The sequence below is a fragment of the Pocillopora verrucosa genome, chromosome 2 (assembly GCF_036669915.1).
Source record: "Pocillopora verrucosa isolate sample1 chromosome 2, ASM3666991v2, whole genome shotgun sequence".
NCBI lineage: Eukaryota > Metazoa > Cnidaria > Anthozoa > Scleractinia > Pocilloporidae > Pocillopora > Pocillopora verrucosa.
The window spans coordinates 16470678-16487944 of record NC_089313.1 but is presented as its reverse complement, the minus strand read 5'-3'; the positions used below and the strand labels follow the sequence as shown (position 1 = coordinate 16487944).

Sequence of the window (17267 nt, the reverse complement as noted above, 5' to 3'; positions counted from 1 at the left end):
TTAGTGCGCATGAGCAGCTGTTTTCGCGCGCTACCGCTGGTAGAGTTAATGCTCATAATTCTCCTCAGGTCTCGCGCGGATTTGCAAGGGAAACTTTATGGCGATGTGTTTGCCCAAACTTGCCTAATCAGTTTTAAGGAGTCATCTTGAATCAGACTGTGTCATAAAAAATATTACCGGAAAAAAGTAAAAACAAACAAAACTACGGCGTTTTTTGTCGGCTTGAGACAGGTGATCATGGCCTGCTCTCTTGCCAGAGATCAGATTTTCTGGCCTACAGTGGCATGTGCCCGCCTGGAAGGGTATGGTAAAAAAACTGGGCCGTGCTTAAAAACCTGAAAATATCAAAATTATATTTCCAATTTGTCACGATCTAGTTAAGCTATGTATTGGCAACAATTAGATGTTTAAAGTAAATGGTTTGAACCCAGGAGTATCAGTAGTTCGTATAGTGTGATCGTCCGGGTGAGTGTATTAGATGTTTTGAATCCGATCCTCGGGGCGGGGCTTATATTGTGAAATCCACCCTGGATCAGAAGGAGATAACCATAAAAAAACGTTAACATCTACTAGATCAATTGATGGAAAGAAATTCATGAAAATGGCTCTTTGAGTGTAATGATTCTGTTACCCTTACCACACAATAGAAACTATTTTAGATTTCCAGCAAAATTCTTGACGCATCATTATGAGTGATTACCATCTGGCAAATTTCATACAGGATTAAATTGAAATAAAGAATTGAAAACACATGTATAATATAACTACTTTCTGAGGCTTTTCACCCCTTTAGGTGAGGGTGTCTCGGAGTATCTCGGCTCTGTGGCACTAGTAATAAAAAATCTCACCCACGCTTCTTATTCAAAATAAGATGGCAGATATAATTTGAAAGAAAAAAATTAAAGGGAATATTTACTGCTTTGTTTTTTTCTGAATGCATTTTACTGAGACTTAAGGTTTATAATTTTGTGAGAATTTTACGTAAGGGTTAGTGTTGAGGAAGGTAAATAGGGCAATTTTTTTTGTTGTTGCTTTGAAAAGTGTGTATCAGTGGTTGTGTTTATGAACCAGGGAATAGATATATGGCGACGAATGCGAGACGCAAGGATGATAAATTAGCGTTCGCACGACGAATAAAAACATTCCTATCCCCCTTCCCACCCCCATCGCGCCTATTGACAATTATTATTTTGCCACGCGAGTCCCGTTTCCAGGGTCGCGCGTAAATATTACGTGATTGTCACAGAATTCGCTGTTTACTACCATGGAGCAGCTTCATATTAAAACACCTCTGCTTGAGAGCCATGCTATGACAAAACTGACAGGATTTCCTGTTTACTTGAAGCTAGAGAACGTACAACCACCAGGATCCTTCAAGATTCGAGGAATTGGAAATTTGTGCCAGAAGGTTTGATCATCATAATATCCTGTTCCCAGGGCTCACCACTTTCTCTGCATAATTTTTGATAAACTTCCCGCTTTAATTGTCAATTTTTTAGTTTTTATTTATTCATATGACAGTTACGTCCAAGTTATTGGCTTGTTAATCTGGATTCAAATATCTTCCGGACTTAAAAACACTCAAAGATGACGAGAGTTTTCTAGTCAGAAGGGACACGTGTTCGAAAATGAATGTTATTGTTAAAATCATATTTAACGTCACGTTTCCTAAGCATTGTGTAGTTCATTGGAAAGAATTACGCCCGAAGTTCTGGTACGGCTTGCTTTTGAAAAGCAACCTATATGTAAATTTGTTACTGGTGGTTCAAGATTGAGAAACATTAATGAGAATGTGACAATTGAACATCTCCGATTTATGAGGAAAATTTACATGTAACAGGGGTCATTTTGGTTGCTTCAGACGAACTTTTGGGTGTTTTAAAGCTAAGACAAGGGTGTGCCATAGTTTTCGAAACTGCTTTAAACCACTCAAAGGGACAATTATATAGCCGCTATTGAATTTTTTTAAGAAGTAGATTTTTAGACATTGCACTATTGTAGGATGGAAAGAAAAAATGTTTTAGAAGAGAACAATTTGCATCTTAATAAGTTGATGTTAGGAATAAATAATCAGTCATTTCAAAGAATAGGGTAAGGTTTTTTTTCTGAGTTTAGTGGCTCCTTACTGTCAGATCATTTGTTGTAAGGTTTTTGGTAATAACCTTTTGACCCTCAAGTTACAAGCATCTAATTTCTCCTTACAATATCACCCCTGAACCAAACTTTAAGGTGATGAGAATAAAGAAAATGATCACCTACCAAAGAAGCTATTAAATATTTAAAAAATCCTCCTTGTCAGTATGTAAGGAAATGTATAGAGAACAGTATGGAGAATATGCATACTGATTTTAAGGTGATAAATGAAAACTAGCACTGTATTTTTTGTTGGTTCCAGGCCATGCAAAGAGGATGCAACCATATGGTTTGTTCATCAGGTATATTTTGATATTTTGGCTTTGAAAGTCTTTATGGTGGCCAATTTACATTATCAAGTCAGTTGATAATACTTGATTACCCTGTCATACTCCCCCACCAATGCAGCTCCACAGTTTCTTTAAAAACGTACCCCCTGTATACATTTAACCCTCAAACTCCCAGACCAAATTTGTAATTCTCTTTGCTGTCAACCATACAGTTCTTAAAACGTTAATTCAGAGAATTTAGTATTGGATCAATTAATTATCCCCAAATTGATATATTTCTTTATTCACATCACTAATCTGCTTGATAGTGTACTGATATTGTAAGGAGGAATTCTTTCTTAGTCACTCATGGGAGTTAAAGGGTCAAGTTAGCTTTGAAACTCTTTACAGTGGCCAATTTACATTATCAACTCAGTTAAATTCTCCTTTCAGAACCTTAAGAAATGTATAGAGAAAGTATGGTGAATATGCATACTGATGTTAGGGTGTAAAGGATTAATGAGTAGGAAACAGAGTGGCCTACTTGTCAGTGCCCTGGACTCCAGGACAAGAGGTCTGGGTCAAGACCTGACTGGATCATTGTCTTGAGTTCTTGAGTTCTTGAGTTCTTCTTCCAGGGGGGAAGGGGAGAAGTAATTCTTCAAGTTGCTTCATAGTAAGGAAATTGCGATAAGCTGTGGGTAGGTGGGCTGAAATCATTGATTGAAAACTGTGTTGATGGGTGTCCTTCATTAACCAATCAACTATGTTTGTATGATGTCAGGTGGAAATGCTGGGCTTGCAGCAGCATATGCAGCTAAGAAGCTTAAGATCCCTTGCACTGTGATTGTGCCAGGGTCAACACCAATGTTTATTGTGGAAAGACTGAGGGAAGAGGGAGCTACAGTTGAAATCTGTGGCAGTGTAAGTTGATAGATATTACATGTTCTCTTATTGTGTTAACAAGTTGTATAATTAAAGAATCCTAGAGGAGCTACAATTAAAATATTTCAAATTTTTATGCATGTCATATTGAAAATTACCACCCACAAGTAGTAAAATCACACAAAATATTAATTTCAATTGATAAAATAGATAATACTAAATTAGAAAGAATTAATCATGCTGTTATAAGGATGGCTAAGGATGGGAAAAAGTCCGCATTCCTGCCAAGTGGCCCATTCAGCAGACCTTATTTGGGTTTCTGTAACATTAAGTGACTTGGAAAATTACTTCTCCCCCCTGGATAGGATGCAAATGCATCGCAAGGTTACCCTTAGCATCATCAGGTTAATCTAACAGTTGGCCAGTACCCATTTATACTCCTGGGTGAAAAGTGAAGGATGGGAAAGATTGACATAAATACTAAACCACAAATATGCAAAATTTACATAGCTCCTGTTAACCTTTTAACTCCCATGAGTGACCAAGACAGAATTTCTCCTCACAGTATCAATATAATATCAACCAGAAAAGTGATGAGGATAAAGAAAGACATCAATTTGGGGATATGTTCATCCAATACTAAATTCTCTGAACTGACATTATAAGAATTGTATGGTTGACAGTAAAGAGAATTGCAAGTTTGATTTGAGAGTTAAAAGGTTAACCTTGAGCAACAATTCCATTTACCTCATGGAGGGTTGCTCTTGGCTTTCAAGCAACAATCACCTCAGTTCATATAGGAGTCTAGCAGAGATTTACAGGAGACATTTAAGTAGGAATGGTTTTGAGACTGATTCTACTTTTTGACTGTTTGAATAGTCTTGGGATGATGCAGATGCAAGAACTTTAACACTAGCAAAGCAGCCAGGTAATTAATAATGGTAAATAGGACTGAATGGAGTCCAATTCAGTCTGAAATCATTCAGTCTGATTTGGCAATTATTAGTATGATTACTGACAGAATTGGACAACACACAGTCCTGGTTACCAATTAATCATAACTGTTACAATTACCAAAAACAAAAAATGGATTTAGGATAAATATCTCCAGTAGATACAATGTCTAAGGTTAAAAAATTCCTCCATGTTGGAAATTCCACATTTTTTAAGGATAAATGGCTATGGTTATTGTGATCAATTCTGTGATTGGTGGATTTAGCAGAGTGGACTTATTATAATTGATTGCGTCAACTGTTTGATTATAGGTGCCTGATTACAGCCAACTGTCTGACTATACTGTGCAATTACAATTGTACAGAATGATTAGTGAAAAATAAAGCAGTTGATGCACCAATCACATTTGAGGAAATTGTAACAGTTATGATTATGACTGCAATTTCCTTTGGTCCCTAATAGAGATTGGCTTACAGAATGGGATAAGAATCTGTCATCATTGAAAGGTGGTAAACATGGTTTCTCTTATAAATGTTTAGAACACACTGTTTTCCTTTGTCAAACTGAGTTCAGTGTTGTTCCCTAGAGCTGTCTTTATCTTTCCAGGCTATGCATATATTCCACCATTTAATCACCCAGATATCTGGTAAGAATAATTTTTATTTATAATTATAATAAATCAATGGTGTTCAACATTCTTAGAAATTTAAGTATCCCAACCCTTTTGTTACTTCTTGTGGCTGAATTGGAAGGGCGCAATTTTGACCAAAAGTTGCACTTAAGAGAGCAAAGGAACTCTACACAGAAGGTCATACAAAATTTCCTTGAAGTCACTTCCTCCTTTTTCTGCTGATTTTGATCACAGTCCTTTGCAAACCAGTCATAACGTGCCTTTACATTGCAGGGAGGGTGTGGCCTCTGTTATTCACGAATCGGCTGAACAGCTGCCAGAGAAGCCAAGCATTGTTGTGGTATCTGTTGGTGGAGGGGGACTGTTGTCTGGGGTGCTACAAGGTATGCACAGTGTAGGGTGGACTGATGTTCCTGTTGTTGCCATGGAGACTAAAGGAGCAGACAGTTTTAACGCATCTGTTCAAGCAGGGGAGCTTGTTACATTAGATGCTATTACAAGGTTCGTGAAAAAAAAACTAAACAGTTAAGCGCATTGCAGATATCTAGCATAGGGTCCAAGTCTAAGTGACTACTTACCACAATCCAGGGACTGAGGTTGCTTCTGCAAGCAAACACTTCCAGAATACCGCATCTTTCCTTGAATGATAGCTAACATTTCATTTGGAACCTCTGATAAGAGAACGAGCCAACGTTAAACTCTTGCAGTTGAAATCGGTTATTTTGCTATTGCTTTTGCTGACTTTGATCCTCCGCAGGCAACCACTAAACATGACCCAACTTAATTCGCTCACGGCCATCTGAGAAGGGTGGGGTTGGGATGAAGGGCTACCTCCACAGCCATCTGAGTAGGGTGGGGTGGAGATAAAGGTTGACCTCCCCTCGGACAGAAAGGGAAGGGAGATCTCAGTTACGTGATTGTAAAAAATTCCATTTACGAAAAATGACGCTGGAGTCCAAACTCCATAGAAAGTATTATTAAACTTGTTAAATGAACCACAACATTCGGCTAAATTGAAAACTCCGAAAGTTCTTAAAATTCCAAACAAAGGGGTTACAAATTTGCACTAACGACAGCTCAAAAACAACTAACTAAACTCCGTAAAACAAAACAACAAAAGTACGTGAAAATGTCCAAGTCAGTTTTCCAATGTCAAGGTGAGAGTTCTTTGACGTGATCGGCTAATTTGTGAATTCACGCGCGCCGCACATGAATACAAAAAGGATGCAAAGGTGTGAGAGAAAGAGAAAATTTGTAAACGAAATAGATTTTCTACAGTGGTGATTTCCAGTCTGACGATATCAAAGTTGTTTTACCTGTTGTATTTATCATCAGCGTTGCAAAGTGTTTAGGTGCAAGAAGAGTAGCAGCAAATGCACTTGAATGGACCAAGAACCACGCTATTATAAGTCATGCGTGTAGTGACAAGGAAGCTGTCTTGGCATGCGACAAATTTGCAGGTAACGATTTTTGAGTATTTCTTCTTTTAGGTTAGGATCGTCACCGTGGAGGAATTTTCTTAACCTCTTATTAGTTTTCTTCTGATAGTTTTTCCCGCAATCACTGTCTCTCTGTCGTTAAAGCAAATAGACCCATTCGGCGATTGTTGTTAGGCCTTAATTCTTTAAGAGTTACTGTCATCTGAAATCTCCTTACAGTATTACCCATGAATTAAATAAAAAGGTCGCGAGAATAAAGGAAATGTTTGCCAACCCAAGGAGCTTTGATTGTAAAACGAATTCTCCTGGTAAATTAGATTGAGGAGAATTGGATGTTAGATCAAGTCGTGCTTCGTCAGTTTGCGCCATGTCTGACATGAAATCCTCATTGTTTTCGTTTCAGATGATCACCGTATGTTAGTAGAACCAGCTTGTGGCGCGGCCTTGGCATGTGTGTATGAACGACTTTTCAAAGTGTGGCAAGAGCAAGGAAAGCTTGGGGAACTAAAATCGGCTCTTGTCATTGTCTGCGGGGGAAATTTAGTGTCGTTGAAAGCAATGAAAGAATGGAAAGACCAACTTGGGCTTAGTTAAGGGATAAAATCACTGTGGAAAACGAAAAACATTACAGGACACCATAACTACCATTCCTCTATATCATTCGACATTTGATTAGACAAGGGTGCAGGAACTGTACCGTGATTGGTCAAGCCAATTTGCCAATCAACAGTAAGGAAGCATCAACGGGATAGAAGGGAAGAATTGCCGCTTGTTTTCTTCACTTGGAGCAGCAAGTAATTTTTATTAACTTCTTACCGACTGAAGGGCAAAAAAATGACAGTATTTTTAACCTTTGACTTATGTACAAAAAGTATGATTACAATCTTTCTCAAATCTGATTTTTACATTACATGACAACTGAAAAATTTATAGATGACCTTATGCCAGTATTATCCAAAGAAATATTTTACAACTGTTCTTTTTAGGGGGACTGAAGAGATATCTTAAAGAAGGTTTATATTTTCCTTGTGAACCTTTATTTATTTCCTATGGAAAAGAAAGAGAGAATACAATGTGAGTTACTTCGAAATCCAAAATTACAAATGCTGCAAATTCAAAGAAATGGTAATCATCAGAAGTGGGGAAAATTTTACCAAAGGAAAATTGAAACTCCACAAGTCGACTTACGAGACAAGTCGGTAAATTCCGTAAGAAATGAGAGCTCCGGCAGCAACCACAACACAAGCTTTTCTGTAGAGAGAGGTTTACCATTAAATAACACCTTCTAAGAAAGTTACCCAACTTATAAATTTAGATAGATATCAGGCGTAAAGTCAAGATACACATGAAGTATGAATGACCGCGTGAATGACACAGATTTTGGCATCTAGATAGAAACTTGCATAATTTAAAGGAGCTGTCGGATTATTTGATTGTGCCCTTCAACAACATGTTTTGCATTTTTCGCATACGAAGCAGGAGCAGAAAGAAAGACGAATCCTCTCAAGTGCCCCCTTAAAACCTACCAAACATATGTGTAGAAGACTCGTGTAACAAAGGCATAATTTAGCATGAAAGTAGCGGGAAATGATGAATAAAATTCAACTGCGTCCAACAGCTTGTAGACTAAGCAAAACTGGGGAAAACGAGCAGTGAATGTTTTTCCGAAGGCAATGAATGGAACCTAATTTTCTTCGGGATAACTCAAGTATACCGAAAAAAGGCCTTTTGTTCCCTCGCGAAACCTGAACACAAAAATCGCACTGCTCGCTAGAGTTTAGGAGAAAAATAACTGCTGGCAATTTTAGGTTTGTTCTGTTCTCCGCCACTTGTGCTCTTTTATCATATCGTGAATATCAGACTGCTAACAGCCTAAGTAAGAACCAATCCTTCTCAACCGAACTTACCCTAAAGAGGTCTCAGGATAGATCTTTGATCCCAGTGCCCCTCCCAGTTTTATATGGTACGTAAAGCTGTCAGTGACATTAACTGGGGCCATATCCGGGAGCTGTTCAGGAACTGTGACTTCTTGCCGACGTTCATCTGTAAGAGACGTTTCCATGAGAACGCATGGGGTGCAATTTTCAGTTTGGTGTGGTTCAACTGACTCGATCAATTCTTCTGCAATGCAGACATTACTGTCGGAAAGTAGTGGGGACACGGCGGAAGTGACATCAACGGGCTCTGTGGCTGCGACCATGTACTCTTTGTCGTCTTCGACGATTTCAGATTCAACCTCCGTTTGTACTCGCTTTTGTTCGTTTTCGTACTACAGACGACGAAAAAAAACAGGTCGAGACAACAACAACAATAAAACATAATACTAAATCACTCTTTATGAAAGTGTGATGACAGCTGCAGAAATTCATTACAAAGAAAAAGTGAGGAGTTTTCAATCAATTATACTGTAACTGCAAATAAAAGCAACTACCCTTCCCACTTCGAAACAAGCACAGGAAAGTACTCAGCCAATCTGGACACATTCAAGCACTCGTTTCAATCAATTAGAAGAAAGAACGAGCCCAATCGCGATTTGGTCAGACTCGTTTTCCCATGCTCAGCACCTTTAAATTTACTCTGACATGTGGTCCGTTAATTTACTTTTCTCATAGATTTCATCGACTATTGCCACTAACTGGACCTCTTTCCTAACACTGACCTGCACAAGGAGTGTTTCTCTGGACGGTATCAGCAAACACAGACATCGGATGACGGTGAGAATGACAAGAGTGCTGTAAAAAAGTGGGTAGCCGATTTCATAAGGTGCATTCTTCCTCCACACTAGAAAAAATAAAGAACCAGGGAGGGGCTACACAATCGCTTCTTGGCATTTGCTTCTATTTCTCCCGGCGTTTTTAAGGACTTGATAATTGTAATTTGCTTTGGTGTTTCCCCAGTGCGTTGGTATAGGACAAATTATGATCAGTTCATTTAAAAACCTGTTCTACCGCCTCATTAAATCGAATTCAAGAACCGAAACTCGTGGGAATGTTAGATCGTTCTGTTCGGATCGTTTGTATCCTGTGTTTAGTCGTTGGTACGGTACCGATGGTTGTTGACATCTATTGAGGGGAGTCTGTTCTACGGTATTGAACCGGCTTTCCTGAGTAAGTCTTCCTAGCTAGTTAGTGCTGTCGATTGAGCATTGCACAGACTTAAAGTCATTGGTGTGTTTCGTAAGTCGATGATATTCAACAAGGTGATTGTTGACGTCACCGTTTCTCGTCGTCCGTGTTTGTTCAGTCAGTCTTGTTTAGTGGTTCCTGTCAGCCTCTCCGATCTTGGAGGGGCGACAGTTGCAGCGCTTGATCTCCTAAACCGCTTCTTGTATGATGTTCGGTTTGTCCTCACATGGGGAAAGGTGACCCGCGAACTCATTGAGAGAAAACGTTGATTTTCTTAAAAACTAAAATTAAATACGAGCAACCTTCTAACACTTACCTTCTGAAATCCAAAAAAGTTGTGCGTATAGGTCGGAAGCTGCAAAAGTCGGGAAAAGAACAATGAATGAGATTGCTCGCTTAATCCTCGCAAACAAAAAAATCGAAGGGAAAAGTAGTTCTGTGTGTGAGGTTAAAACATATTTCAAGCGCTAATTTCTCTCAACGGAGGGAAAAAGCCCTTTTGATAGCTTTCTATATCCTTTTCGAAGTTATGACTTTGAAATAAAGGAGTTATAGAAAATGAGGCTTCGCGAAAAAAGATTGCTTACTTAAGCCGGAGCTTTTTAAAACTGCTGGAAAATGATCTATATGATCTTCAGTTCTTGATATCTGTAGTGCTGAAACCAAAAACCAAACCAAGAAGACAACAGTTAACGTTTTCAACATGCGGAATAATTTCGACGGCTCAATGTAGACACACTTTCTTCACATTACAAAAAGAGCTTCAGCTTTCTCAAAACTGAGCACGCATCTTGGCTCAGAGCGGGTTTTGTGTAAGTTTACGTCATAAACAATTCATTTATGACGTTGTTTTCAAGTGGTAGTTCATTGGCATTTCGAATAAGTTTCTCGTCACTTCCATTTGATTAAGAATGATCAAAACTTAGAACGTCAGTGAAATTCATGTAGAATGCCAAGATAGTTAACAACAGTTACAAGCTAATAAAAATATATAGTAATTATCAGACAACACGCCAACCAAGGACCAACTTTTAGCGCGCGTGAGGTAGCGCACGCGATGTAGCGCATGCATGATTTCATAGATAAAAATCGTTACTTTAACTTTGCCGTATGAACAGACAAAAATAAAATGGTTTAAACCAAGGCAAGAGAATCATTTAAAGGACGAATTTGTCGATCGACAGTGTTAGTTTTCTCCAGGTCCACAGTATTTTGAAAGACCAAAGTAATATCAACAGTACAGTTGATGCCTCTATTAAGACAGGGCGGATCTTACGTTTGTTGAAGTCTTACAATTCTACTCTGGGAGAAAAGTTTCTGCAAGGAAACTAGGTTATTGTCATTGCAAGCAACTCTCGACCGTCATCTAAAATCGCAACGCAAAACGAAAATTTTTCAAACTAGCAGCAAAGAATTAAAATAAAAATTATGGTGTTTTTTTTTGCTGTGATAATCACTTGAAAAATTATGCAAAAACAGTTATTCGCCTCAGGCTCAGCGAATATTGCTCAATCTTCTTTGTTTAAAAAAGAACAGAAGAATGACTGAAAACCTTTGAGTGTAAAAGATGTCATTTTAATTTTTAAAATTCTTTGCCGATAAAAACGGTAAAAATGTATGCACACCAAAACCCGCCGCAGCACCAACGGAAATATCATTTAACATACCAGCAGAGTATAAGTTAGTATAAACAACCCATTCCTTACACCATACTGTTGCGAAAGCGACATTTCATATCGATAAAACTACGGCTTTGTGTTTTTCCTTTTTTAGAACTGGAAGAGTGAAATAAATCTATTCATCTCTTCATTTATTTATTAATGTGTTTCATGGTTATTTGTCTCCTCACAGTAGGAGGCTGAATATGTCTAGGAGTCACGTAACCAGACTCTAGCGGTCACGTTCGCCGTTTGCCGTCCACGTTTGATTTTCGGGCAAGGCAGTTTCAGGTTGTTGAACTTCTTGGGCGCTTTTTTTCCTCCTATTCGAAAGTTTGATGTATGTCCTATAAATATATGTAAATTGAAGTCTTTTCTTTATAACAAATTTAGCCTCATTTTGTGTTTGAAATGCAAGACCCCCATCCTTTGTGTAATTCAAGATGGCGGCACTGATCTAAAATGCTGAAAGTCTCGAAACTTTCTAACTTCTAACCAAAAACTACTGACCACGGTTTGACGTTTAGGTGAACACACCAAACGTGGATCTAAAACTCTCTAGCGTTAATATTTTGGCATGTCACGTAAGCCATGAGGTTTATCGAAGACAAAATTGAGGTATATATCGTTACGTTTTATAAAGTTTCAGTTCCCGTAAGAGTTTTTCCATAATTTATATAATTAACAATTTATCAGCATTCGGTCTTTAAAGGAAAACCCTCAAAGTTTCTGTATCTCTATTTGCTACTAGATCGAGGCTCCTTAATTTGTTCTAATTAACCTCCTTTTTTTTAGCGAAAAAAAAAAATTGACAATCGTATGAAAATTGATAATTGATATTGACAACAATGGAATTTCAGTTGATCGACAACGTCCGCTTGATGTTCAGTTTTAACAAGTCTACGCGTCTTCGTTATCATGTTCTGTATTCATCAAACTGTGAAGTTCGCTTTTGTCTTGACATCCTGAAGGGTTAAGGACTACCGACCATCCTGTTGCTTTTCTGAACGCAAACATTACGACCCCGATTACAACAAGATTGACGAGTAAAAACGCCAGCAAGCCCAGTATGTGCCACGAAAAAACAATCGCGACGAATGCGTGGTTTGAACTTATATCTTGCCAAGGATGAGACCCGTACAACACATGAGCGACCTGAAAGAACCAGGCACCGAGAAGAACGACGAGAAATGAGCGCACCATACACAAGATAAGACTCTTGCGTTGCCACGCTTCCAGCATTATGATAAAAGCAATGGAAAATGCGACGGTGTACAGCGGAATATGTACCTTTTGTTCTAGATCGTTGCGACCTTCGCTGTGGAAATAAAACAACTCCCCGACCAGGAAAAAAGCCATAGAAGACATAACATAATCTGTTGTTGGAGGCAAAAATAAGATGTTGTAATGGCGAAGAATTTCTGCCATGGCAGCCAACAGAAAACTACCATACATTGTCGCGTGACCGAAGTTGTTTAGGTGCGAAAAATGCCCATGACTGTCTAGAAGGCTCCATTCGCTTCTCGACAGCTCCGCAATGATTCCTACAGTGCATCCTATAACTTTCAAACAAGGCTCGGCGGGGAAATCTCTTAGACATGGCAGAGGAACTTTCATCCACACAGAAGATTCAAAGTCGAGTTCGAAGTCAAATTTCTCTGTGCACACTTGCTGCGCAAGGGAGCGTCTTTTGAAATAATTTAGTTGGGCTTTCGCAATCTTAGCAAGGATGTTAAACCACCACCATAGGCCAAATATTATGAAAATAGACCCTGGAAGAACATGGCCAACGTAAGAACCCATATTTTAGTTTAGATCGCCGCTCCGATCGTTCCGCTCCCGTAACACTGCGTTTGAACGGATTAATGATGCGAGAACTGCACGTCCGCAAATAAATACTGACACATCCGTTTTGTTGTAAATCAATATAACTGCAAGACATGCTTGATATGTCAAGAAAAATACAGAGACGTGTCATATTATTTTTGCGAAAACTGATGAAAGTGGCGTTCATTTTAGTGATCCCCCCTAGAAACCAGTAAATTCCGAGGTACAAACACTATTTACTCATTTTAACGTCATGGACAATCAGTTTAGGATACAAACTTCCGATGCAATAGCCGTATCGACCCTTAACACCAAAGAGCAACTAGCATCTAATTCCTCCTAAAACATCACCCCTGAATCACACATTAAGTCACGAGAATGAAGGAAATGTTCATCAACTTAAGAGGCTCTTGATCATCAAACAAAGTCTCCCCGTCAGCACATTAGGAAATGTTCAGAAAAGTGTGGAAAATATGCATACTGATTTTTAGGATGCATAGGGTTAAACACAAGACGAGTTCTTGTCATTTCCAGACCAATCTCAGCCATTGCGCTACAGGCCAACAGGAACTTGTGCAGCAATCATGCTCAAATTTCAGATTTAAGGAAGTCGCTGATAACTCGTTGACAACGGAAAACTCCAATGAGCCAAAGATTATATTGAAATAAGTTAGGATTTACTATTATGCATGTCTGAACAAGAAAAAAAAACTCTAAGTGAAAATGCTACCGAAAAAATTACTTCGAAAACTTCGAAGCCCTCTAACTATACATTGTCTGAAAATTGTGCGCACTTGAAGTTGAGCGAAACGTAAATGTCCATATAATGTCCACAATATCAGTCGTCATTCCAGAAAACAATTTGCGTTGCAAAATAACTACTTGAACTCTTTCAAAGGCACTTTACTTGCGTGTGAAGGGCATTAATGACTTGAACTCATCACTCTTTTGTTTTGCCCCTTCTCACGCACTGTAGTTGACCAAAAACATATCGTTCACGATCTCTTGAATACTTACACAACCGCTTTTTTGTTTCTGGAGGAGAGAAAGCTAAAAAGCCTCAAATGATCTATGGGTGATTCCACAAAATAAGAAATTGCGATGGCTTTTAAGGGCTAAATTTTAAAAGATTCAAGAAACTGACTTGGATAGAATTGACATATCGGAATATTAATATACAATGCCGGTAAATAACACGATTGAGATTAATTGACAAGTGATTAAATATATAGAGCTTCGTTTTGTGAAAAGTCACTTTTAAAAACAACTCCCTTTATTTCTCTTTAGGGACCGGTCATTATTCGTGTAGATGTGGAGGGGGGGGGAGGCAAAAAAAGAAGGGTGGGGGTCAAGGATATTTCAGATTGGCTAGAGGGAGGGGGGGGCTAAACCTTTTATAAAGAAGCTTAGAGGGTGTCTGCAGTTTGAAGTACATTTTAAGAGTGGTCCATAAGGTGGGTAAAACAGTTAAAAGTAGAGCGCAAGCAATACATGTGAAACAGTGATGTTAATTCTTAAAAACAGTTATGTTAGTTGTGTTAATTCTAGGGTTTTGTTTTGTTTAAACACCACTATTTGAACAACTTTGTGATTTTTATTTCACAGAAATACTGCTTTTACTCTTAACTCCATCGTTATCTCAAATTTAGTTAATAAAGAATCCAGACCCATCTGCTTCAATGTTTGGTTTGACTTTTATTTTGACAAAGCTAAGTGATTGTCACTTCAATAACCCAAGAAGTAATTAAACTTGATATAACAACAAGAAAGAAGTTTTTTTTAAAACGATATGAAAATCATTGGAAAAAATTTTTTTTGCATGATTTTATATTCGTGTTCACCATGAAGGTATAATTTGTAAAATCTATCACTTTTCGAAAGTCAAGATACATCAAGTTTTACCACTAGCTAGTTTAACAAAACATCACTTTCAGTAATTAATAATACTAGTGCGTACACTATACGCATAATTTGTCCAAAATTTGCCGCCCTATTGCTTGAGGGGCATCCATAGCAAAGAAGCCTCGGTTGACTAAGTGTTCCAGCCTTTCTGCTGCAGAGCCAGTGTCATGCAAGCTGTCCAATACCTCAAAGTTAATTTCGTCTTCACAAACTGGATTTTGACTTCTTTGACTGTTATACGATACGCTGATTTTGTGATTTAGTAAGTTAGTTCCTTTGTTATGCCAAGTTATCATCTTATGGTTGTATATGACGCGAATTTTGATCATAATTTGAAATATAAGAGGAGACGCGGGGGGGAGAGGTCATCACGGATAAAGAAGGGGGGTCATTTACGTTTTTACATCGCCCGGAGAGTAGGGGGGCTTTCCCTCCCCCCCCCCTCCCCTTTTCATATATAATGACCAGTCCCTAATAGAAGATGTAGACAAGATGCAATGGCTTGTAAACTACGAGAAATGGTCATGTGGTTTAAGTTTGTTGTTGGTTGTTGCATGAACTGAAAGAACTTTTTAATGATAATACAAATTTTGTTATTATAAAAGGACTGCTATCTTCTTAATTTATTGAGGGATTCATAGGAGTCGAAAAGGCCAGATAAGATTCCCCAATCTAAAAGGGATAATTTATACACCAAAATTATGCAATAGAAAATATAGGTCAGTGTTCTCAATCAAGAACTAAAGACCATCGTGCCTTTTAACCTGGTCCATGGATTAAAATACAATAAGCGCGCATATTCGCCTATATGATAACGTGATTTTTATGCGCACTTAAATATGTGCGATGCAATACTGAGGAATCACATTAACGAGCTTCAGCAAAGGAAGCCGTCCGCCATTATTACATATGCTAATATTCCTCGTGTAGATCGCTTTTGTCAGTTCTTTGTATGATTCATTTCCTTTATTCTTCACCGGAAACGCTCGATTGCACTCTTAGTAAGACAAAGCTCCTCACCCTCCCCCCCAGTCTGGTATTTTAAAACTCACTACACCGACACTTTCTGCTAATACAATATGCAGGCGCGCAACGAGTGCAAGAGAGGTCATCGAGGTCGCGGGTTCGAATCACGCTATAGAAGTTATTCTCAATCTGGCTTGGGGGCCGAATAACTTCTCCCCGAGTATGATTTGAAGCTTGCGGCCCAGGAGTAACTCTCAAACTGGCTTGGGGGCCGAGGAACTCCTCCCCGCGGAATTTGCATTTTGTTCTTGCTGTTTTTTCTACTTTTTCTCCTTATTATCATCATTTTTATCTTCTTTTTTCCTATTCCCTTATTTTTGTTTCAGAGTAGTTTTCTTTTTCAGGTTACTTTATTAATTGTTAGTTATATTCTGAATCCCGTGGTGTTTTCTGTTGCTCAGAAGTCGCCGGCAAAGACTCTTTTTCCTTGAAATAGAAATGATTTTGTTTTGCTTTAACCGTTTTATCTATTTTCTTAGCCTTTTTTCTTCCTTTTACGTTTCTAATGTATTATCCATTTCAAGCTCGTCATCCTTCGATGAATGCAAGTTAGATGGAGGTAAACGTTTTCTCAGTATGTCTACGTGCCGAACTCTGACGTTGGGGTGTCGTTGTCCGATCATAAACTGACCTCAAGAGAAACTCACCGTTTCCGCACCTTACAAGCGTATGTCGATACGTACATGCTGCCAATCGACCGATGAAACGCATCATCGAATTCCCCAGCAAGTCTCGTGACAAAGGGTTCCTCTCAAATTCGCGGGAAAGGTCATTCCGAATTTACAATGCAATAAAAGAAATCCAAAACTTCATCGGAAAAAACAGAGAGAAAATTGGCAAAAAATTTTGTTTCTGAGCATTTATCCTTTAGGTCACTGAGGTCATTTTTCTGATACAGTTGTTGGTTCGTGTCAGTTGCGTTTTCTTTTCTTTTTTTCTATTCTTTCTTCTTCTTTTTCTTCTTTTTAGTTTTTTTTTTTCGAATCAAGAGGTCCGCAAAGATGTCTCCTTGGGTAAGGGCGTGGCTAGGATTTTTGAGAGTGGAATCGCAAATTGACTACAGCCTTGCTAATCGTTAAGCACAATCCAATTGATGCAGCATGTCTTTCCCAGTTCAAAAAAAAAACGTACGTTTGAAATTGTTAAACTTGCAACACCATCATGGTGTGTTTTTAATAACATAATTCCTTTTCTCTCCAGGATTAGAGCGATTTCCTGTTGCTTTCTTTAACTTTTGGACCTTGCCACCGGAGGCCTGGGACTATTCTAGATTCTTTATTTGATAGAAATTTTGGCTCGAAACCTAAAATAAAGGAAGGAATAACTTCTCACGTTCATGAAAAACTTCATAATGCACCGCAAACAGAAATTGCGAAGCACAGCGTTTTTTTTTTAGCTCGATTCATGCTATTCTCGCG

At 38.4% G+C, this 17267-nt stretch overlaps 3 protein-coding genes across 3 annotated transcripts; 1 reads left to right on the top strand and 2 right to left on the bottom strand.

The window, feature by feature from the left end:
• The first annotated feature begins 1228 nt into the window (after positions 1 to 1228).
• On the top strand, positions 1229 to 7916 carry LOC131780966 (L-serine dehydratase/L-threonine deaminase). The gene is made up of 8 exons (XM_059097598.2): positions 1229 to 1408; positions 2396 to 2435; positions 3187 to 3326; positions 4167 to 4215; positions 4848 to 4887; positions 5146 to 5373; positions 6208 to 6332; positions 6715 to 7916. The coding sequence occupies exons 1-8, from the start codon at positions 1265 to 1267 to the stop codon at positions 6903 to 6905; spliced, it is 957 nt and encodes a 318-aa protein (XP_058953581.2). The 5' UTR covers positions 1229 to 1264; the 3' UTR covers positions 6906 to 7916.
• LOC131780985 (uncharacterized) lies at positions 7392 to 10141 on the bottom strand. Its single transcript, XM_059097625.2, has 5 exons — positions 10024 to 10141; positions 9753 to 9791; positions 8971 to 9092; positions 8219 to 8580; positions 7392 to 7562 (listed from the first exon to the last, which is right to left on the bottom strand). The coding sequence occupies exons 1-5, from the start codon at positions 10139 to 10141 to the stop codon at positions 7496 to 7498; spliced, it is 708 nt and encodes a 235-aa protein (XP_058953608.2). The 3' UTR covers positions 7392 to 7495.
• An 848-nt stretch (positions 10142 to 10989) lies between these two features.
• Positions 10990 to 12922, bottom strand: LOC131781001 (transmembrane protein 45B-like). Its single transcript, XM_059097641.2, has one exon. It carries the CDS (start codon positions 12895 to 12897, stop codon positions 11995 to 11997), a length of 903 nt encoding a protein of 300 aa, XP_058953624.2. The 5' UTR covers positions 12898 to 12922; the 3' UTR covers positions 10990 to 11994.
• Positions 12923 to 17267: the final 4345 nt, after the last annotated feature.

Excerpts from the sequence above, each read along its gene's own strand:
- LOC131780966 (XM_059097598.2), top strand. The coding sequence starts at position 1,265 with ATGGAGCAGCTTCATATTAAAACACCTCTGCTTGAGAGCCATGCTATG. Across the intron at positions 4,216-4,847 it reads AACACTAGCAAAGCAGCCAG|GCTATGCATATATTCCACCA; the intron begins GTAATTAATAAT and ends TTATCTTTCCAG. Across the intron at positions 5,374-6,207 it reads ACATTAGATGCTATTACAAG|CGTTGCAAAGTGTTTAGGTG; the intron begins GTTCGTGAAAAA and ends ATTTATCATCAG.
- LOC131780985 (XM_059097625.2), bottom strand. The coding sequence starts at position 10,141 with ATGTTGAAAACGTTAACTGTTGTCTTCTTGGTTTGGTTTTTGGTTTCA. Across the intron at positions 9,792-10,023 it reads TTTAAAAAGCTCCGGCTTAA|CTTCCGACCTATACGCACAA; the intron begins GTAAGCAATCTT and ends CGACTTTTGCAG. Across the intron at positions 7,563-8,218 it reads TATCCTGAGACCTCTTTAGG|AAAAGCTTGTGTTGTGGTTG; the intron begins GTAAGTTCGGTT and ends CTCTCTCTACAG.
- LOC131781001 (XM_059097641.2), bottom strand. The coding sequence starts at position 12,897 with ATGGGTTCTTACGTTGGCCATGTTCTTCCAGGGTCTATTTTCATAATA.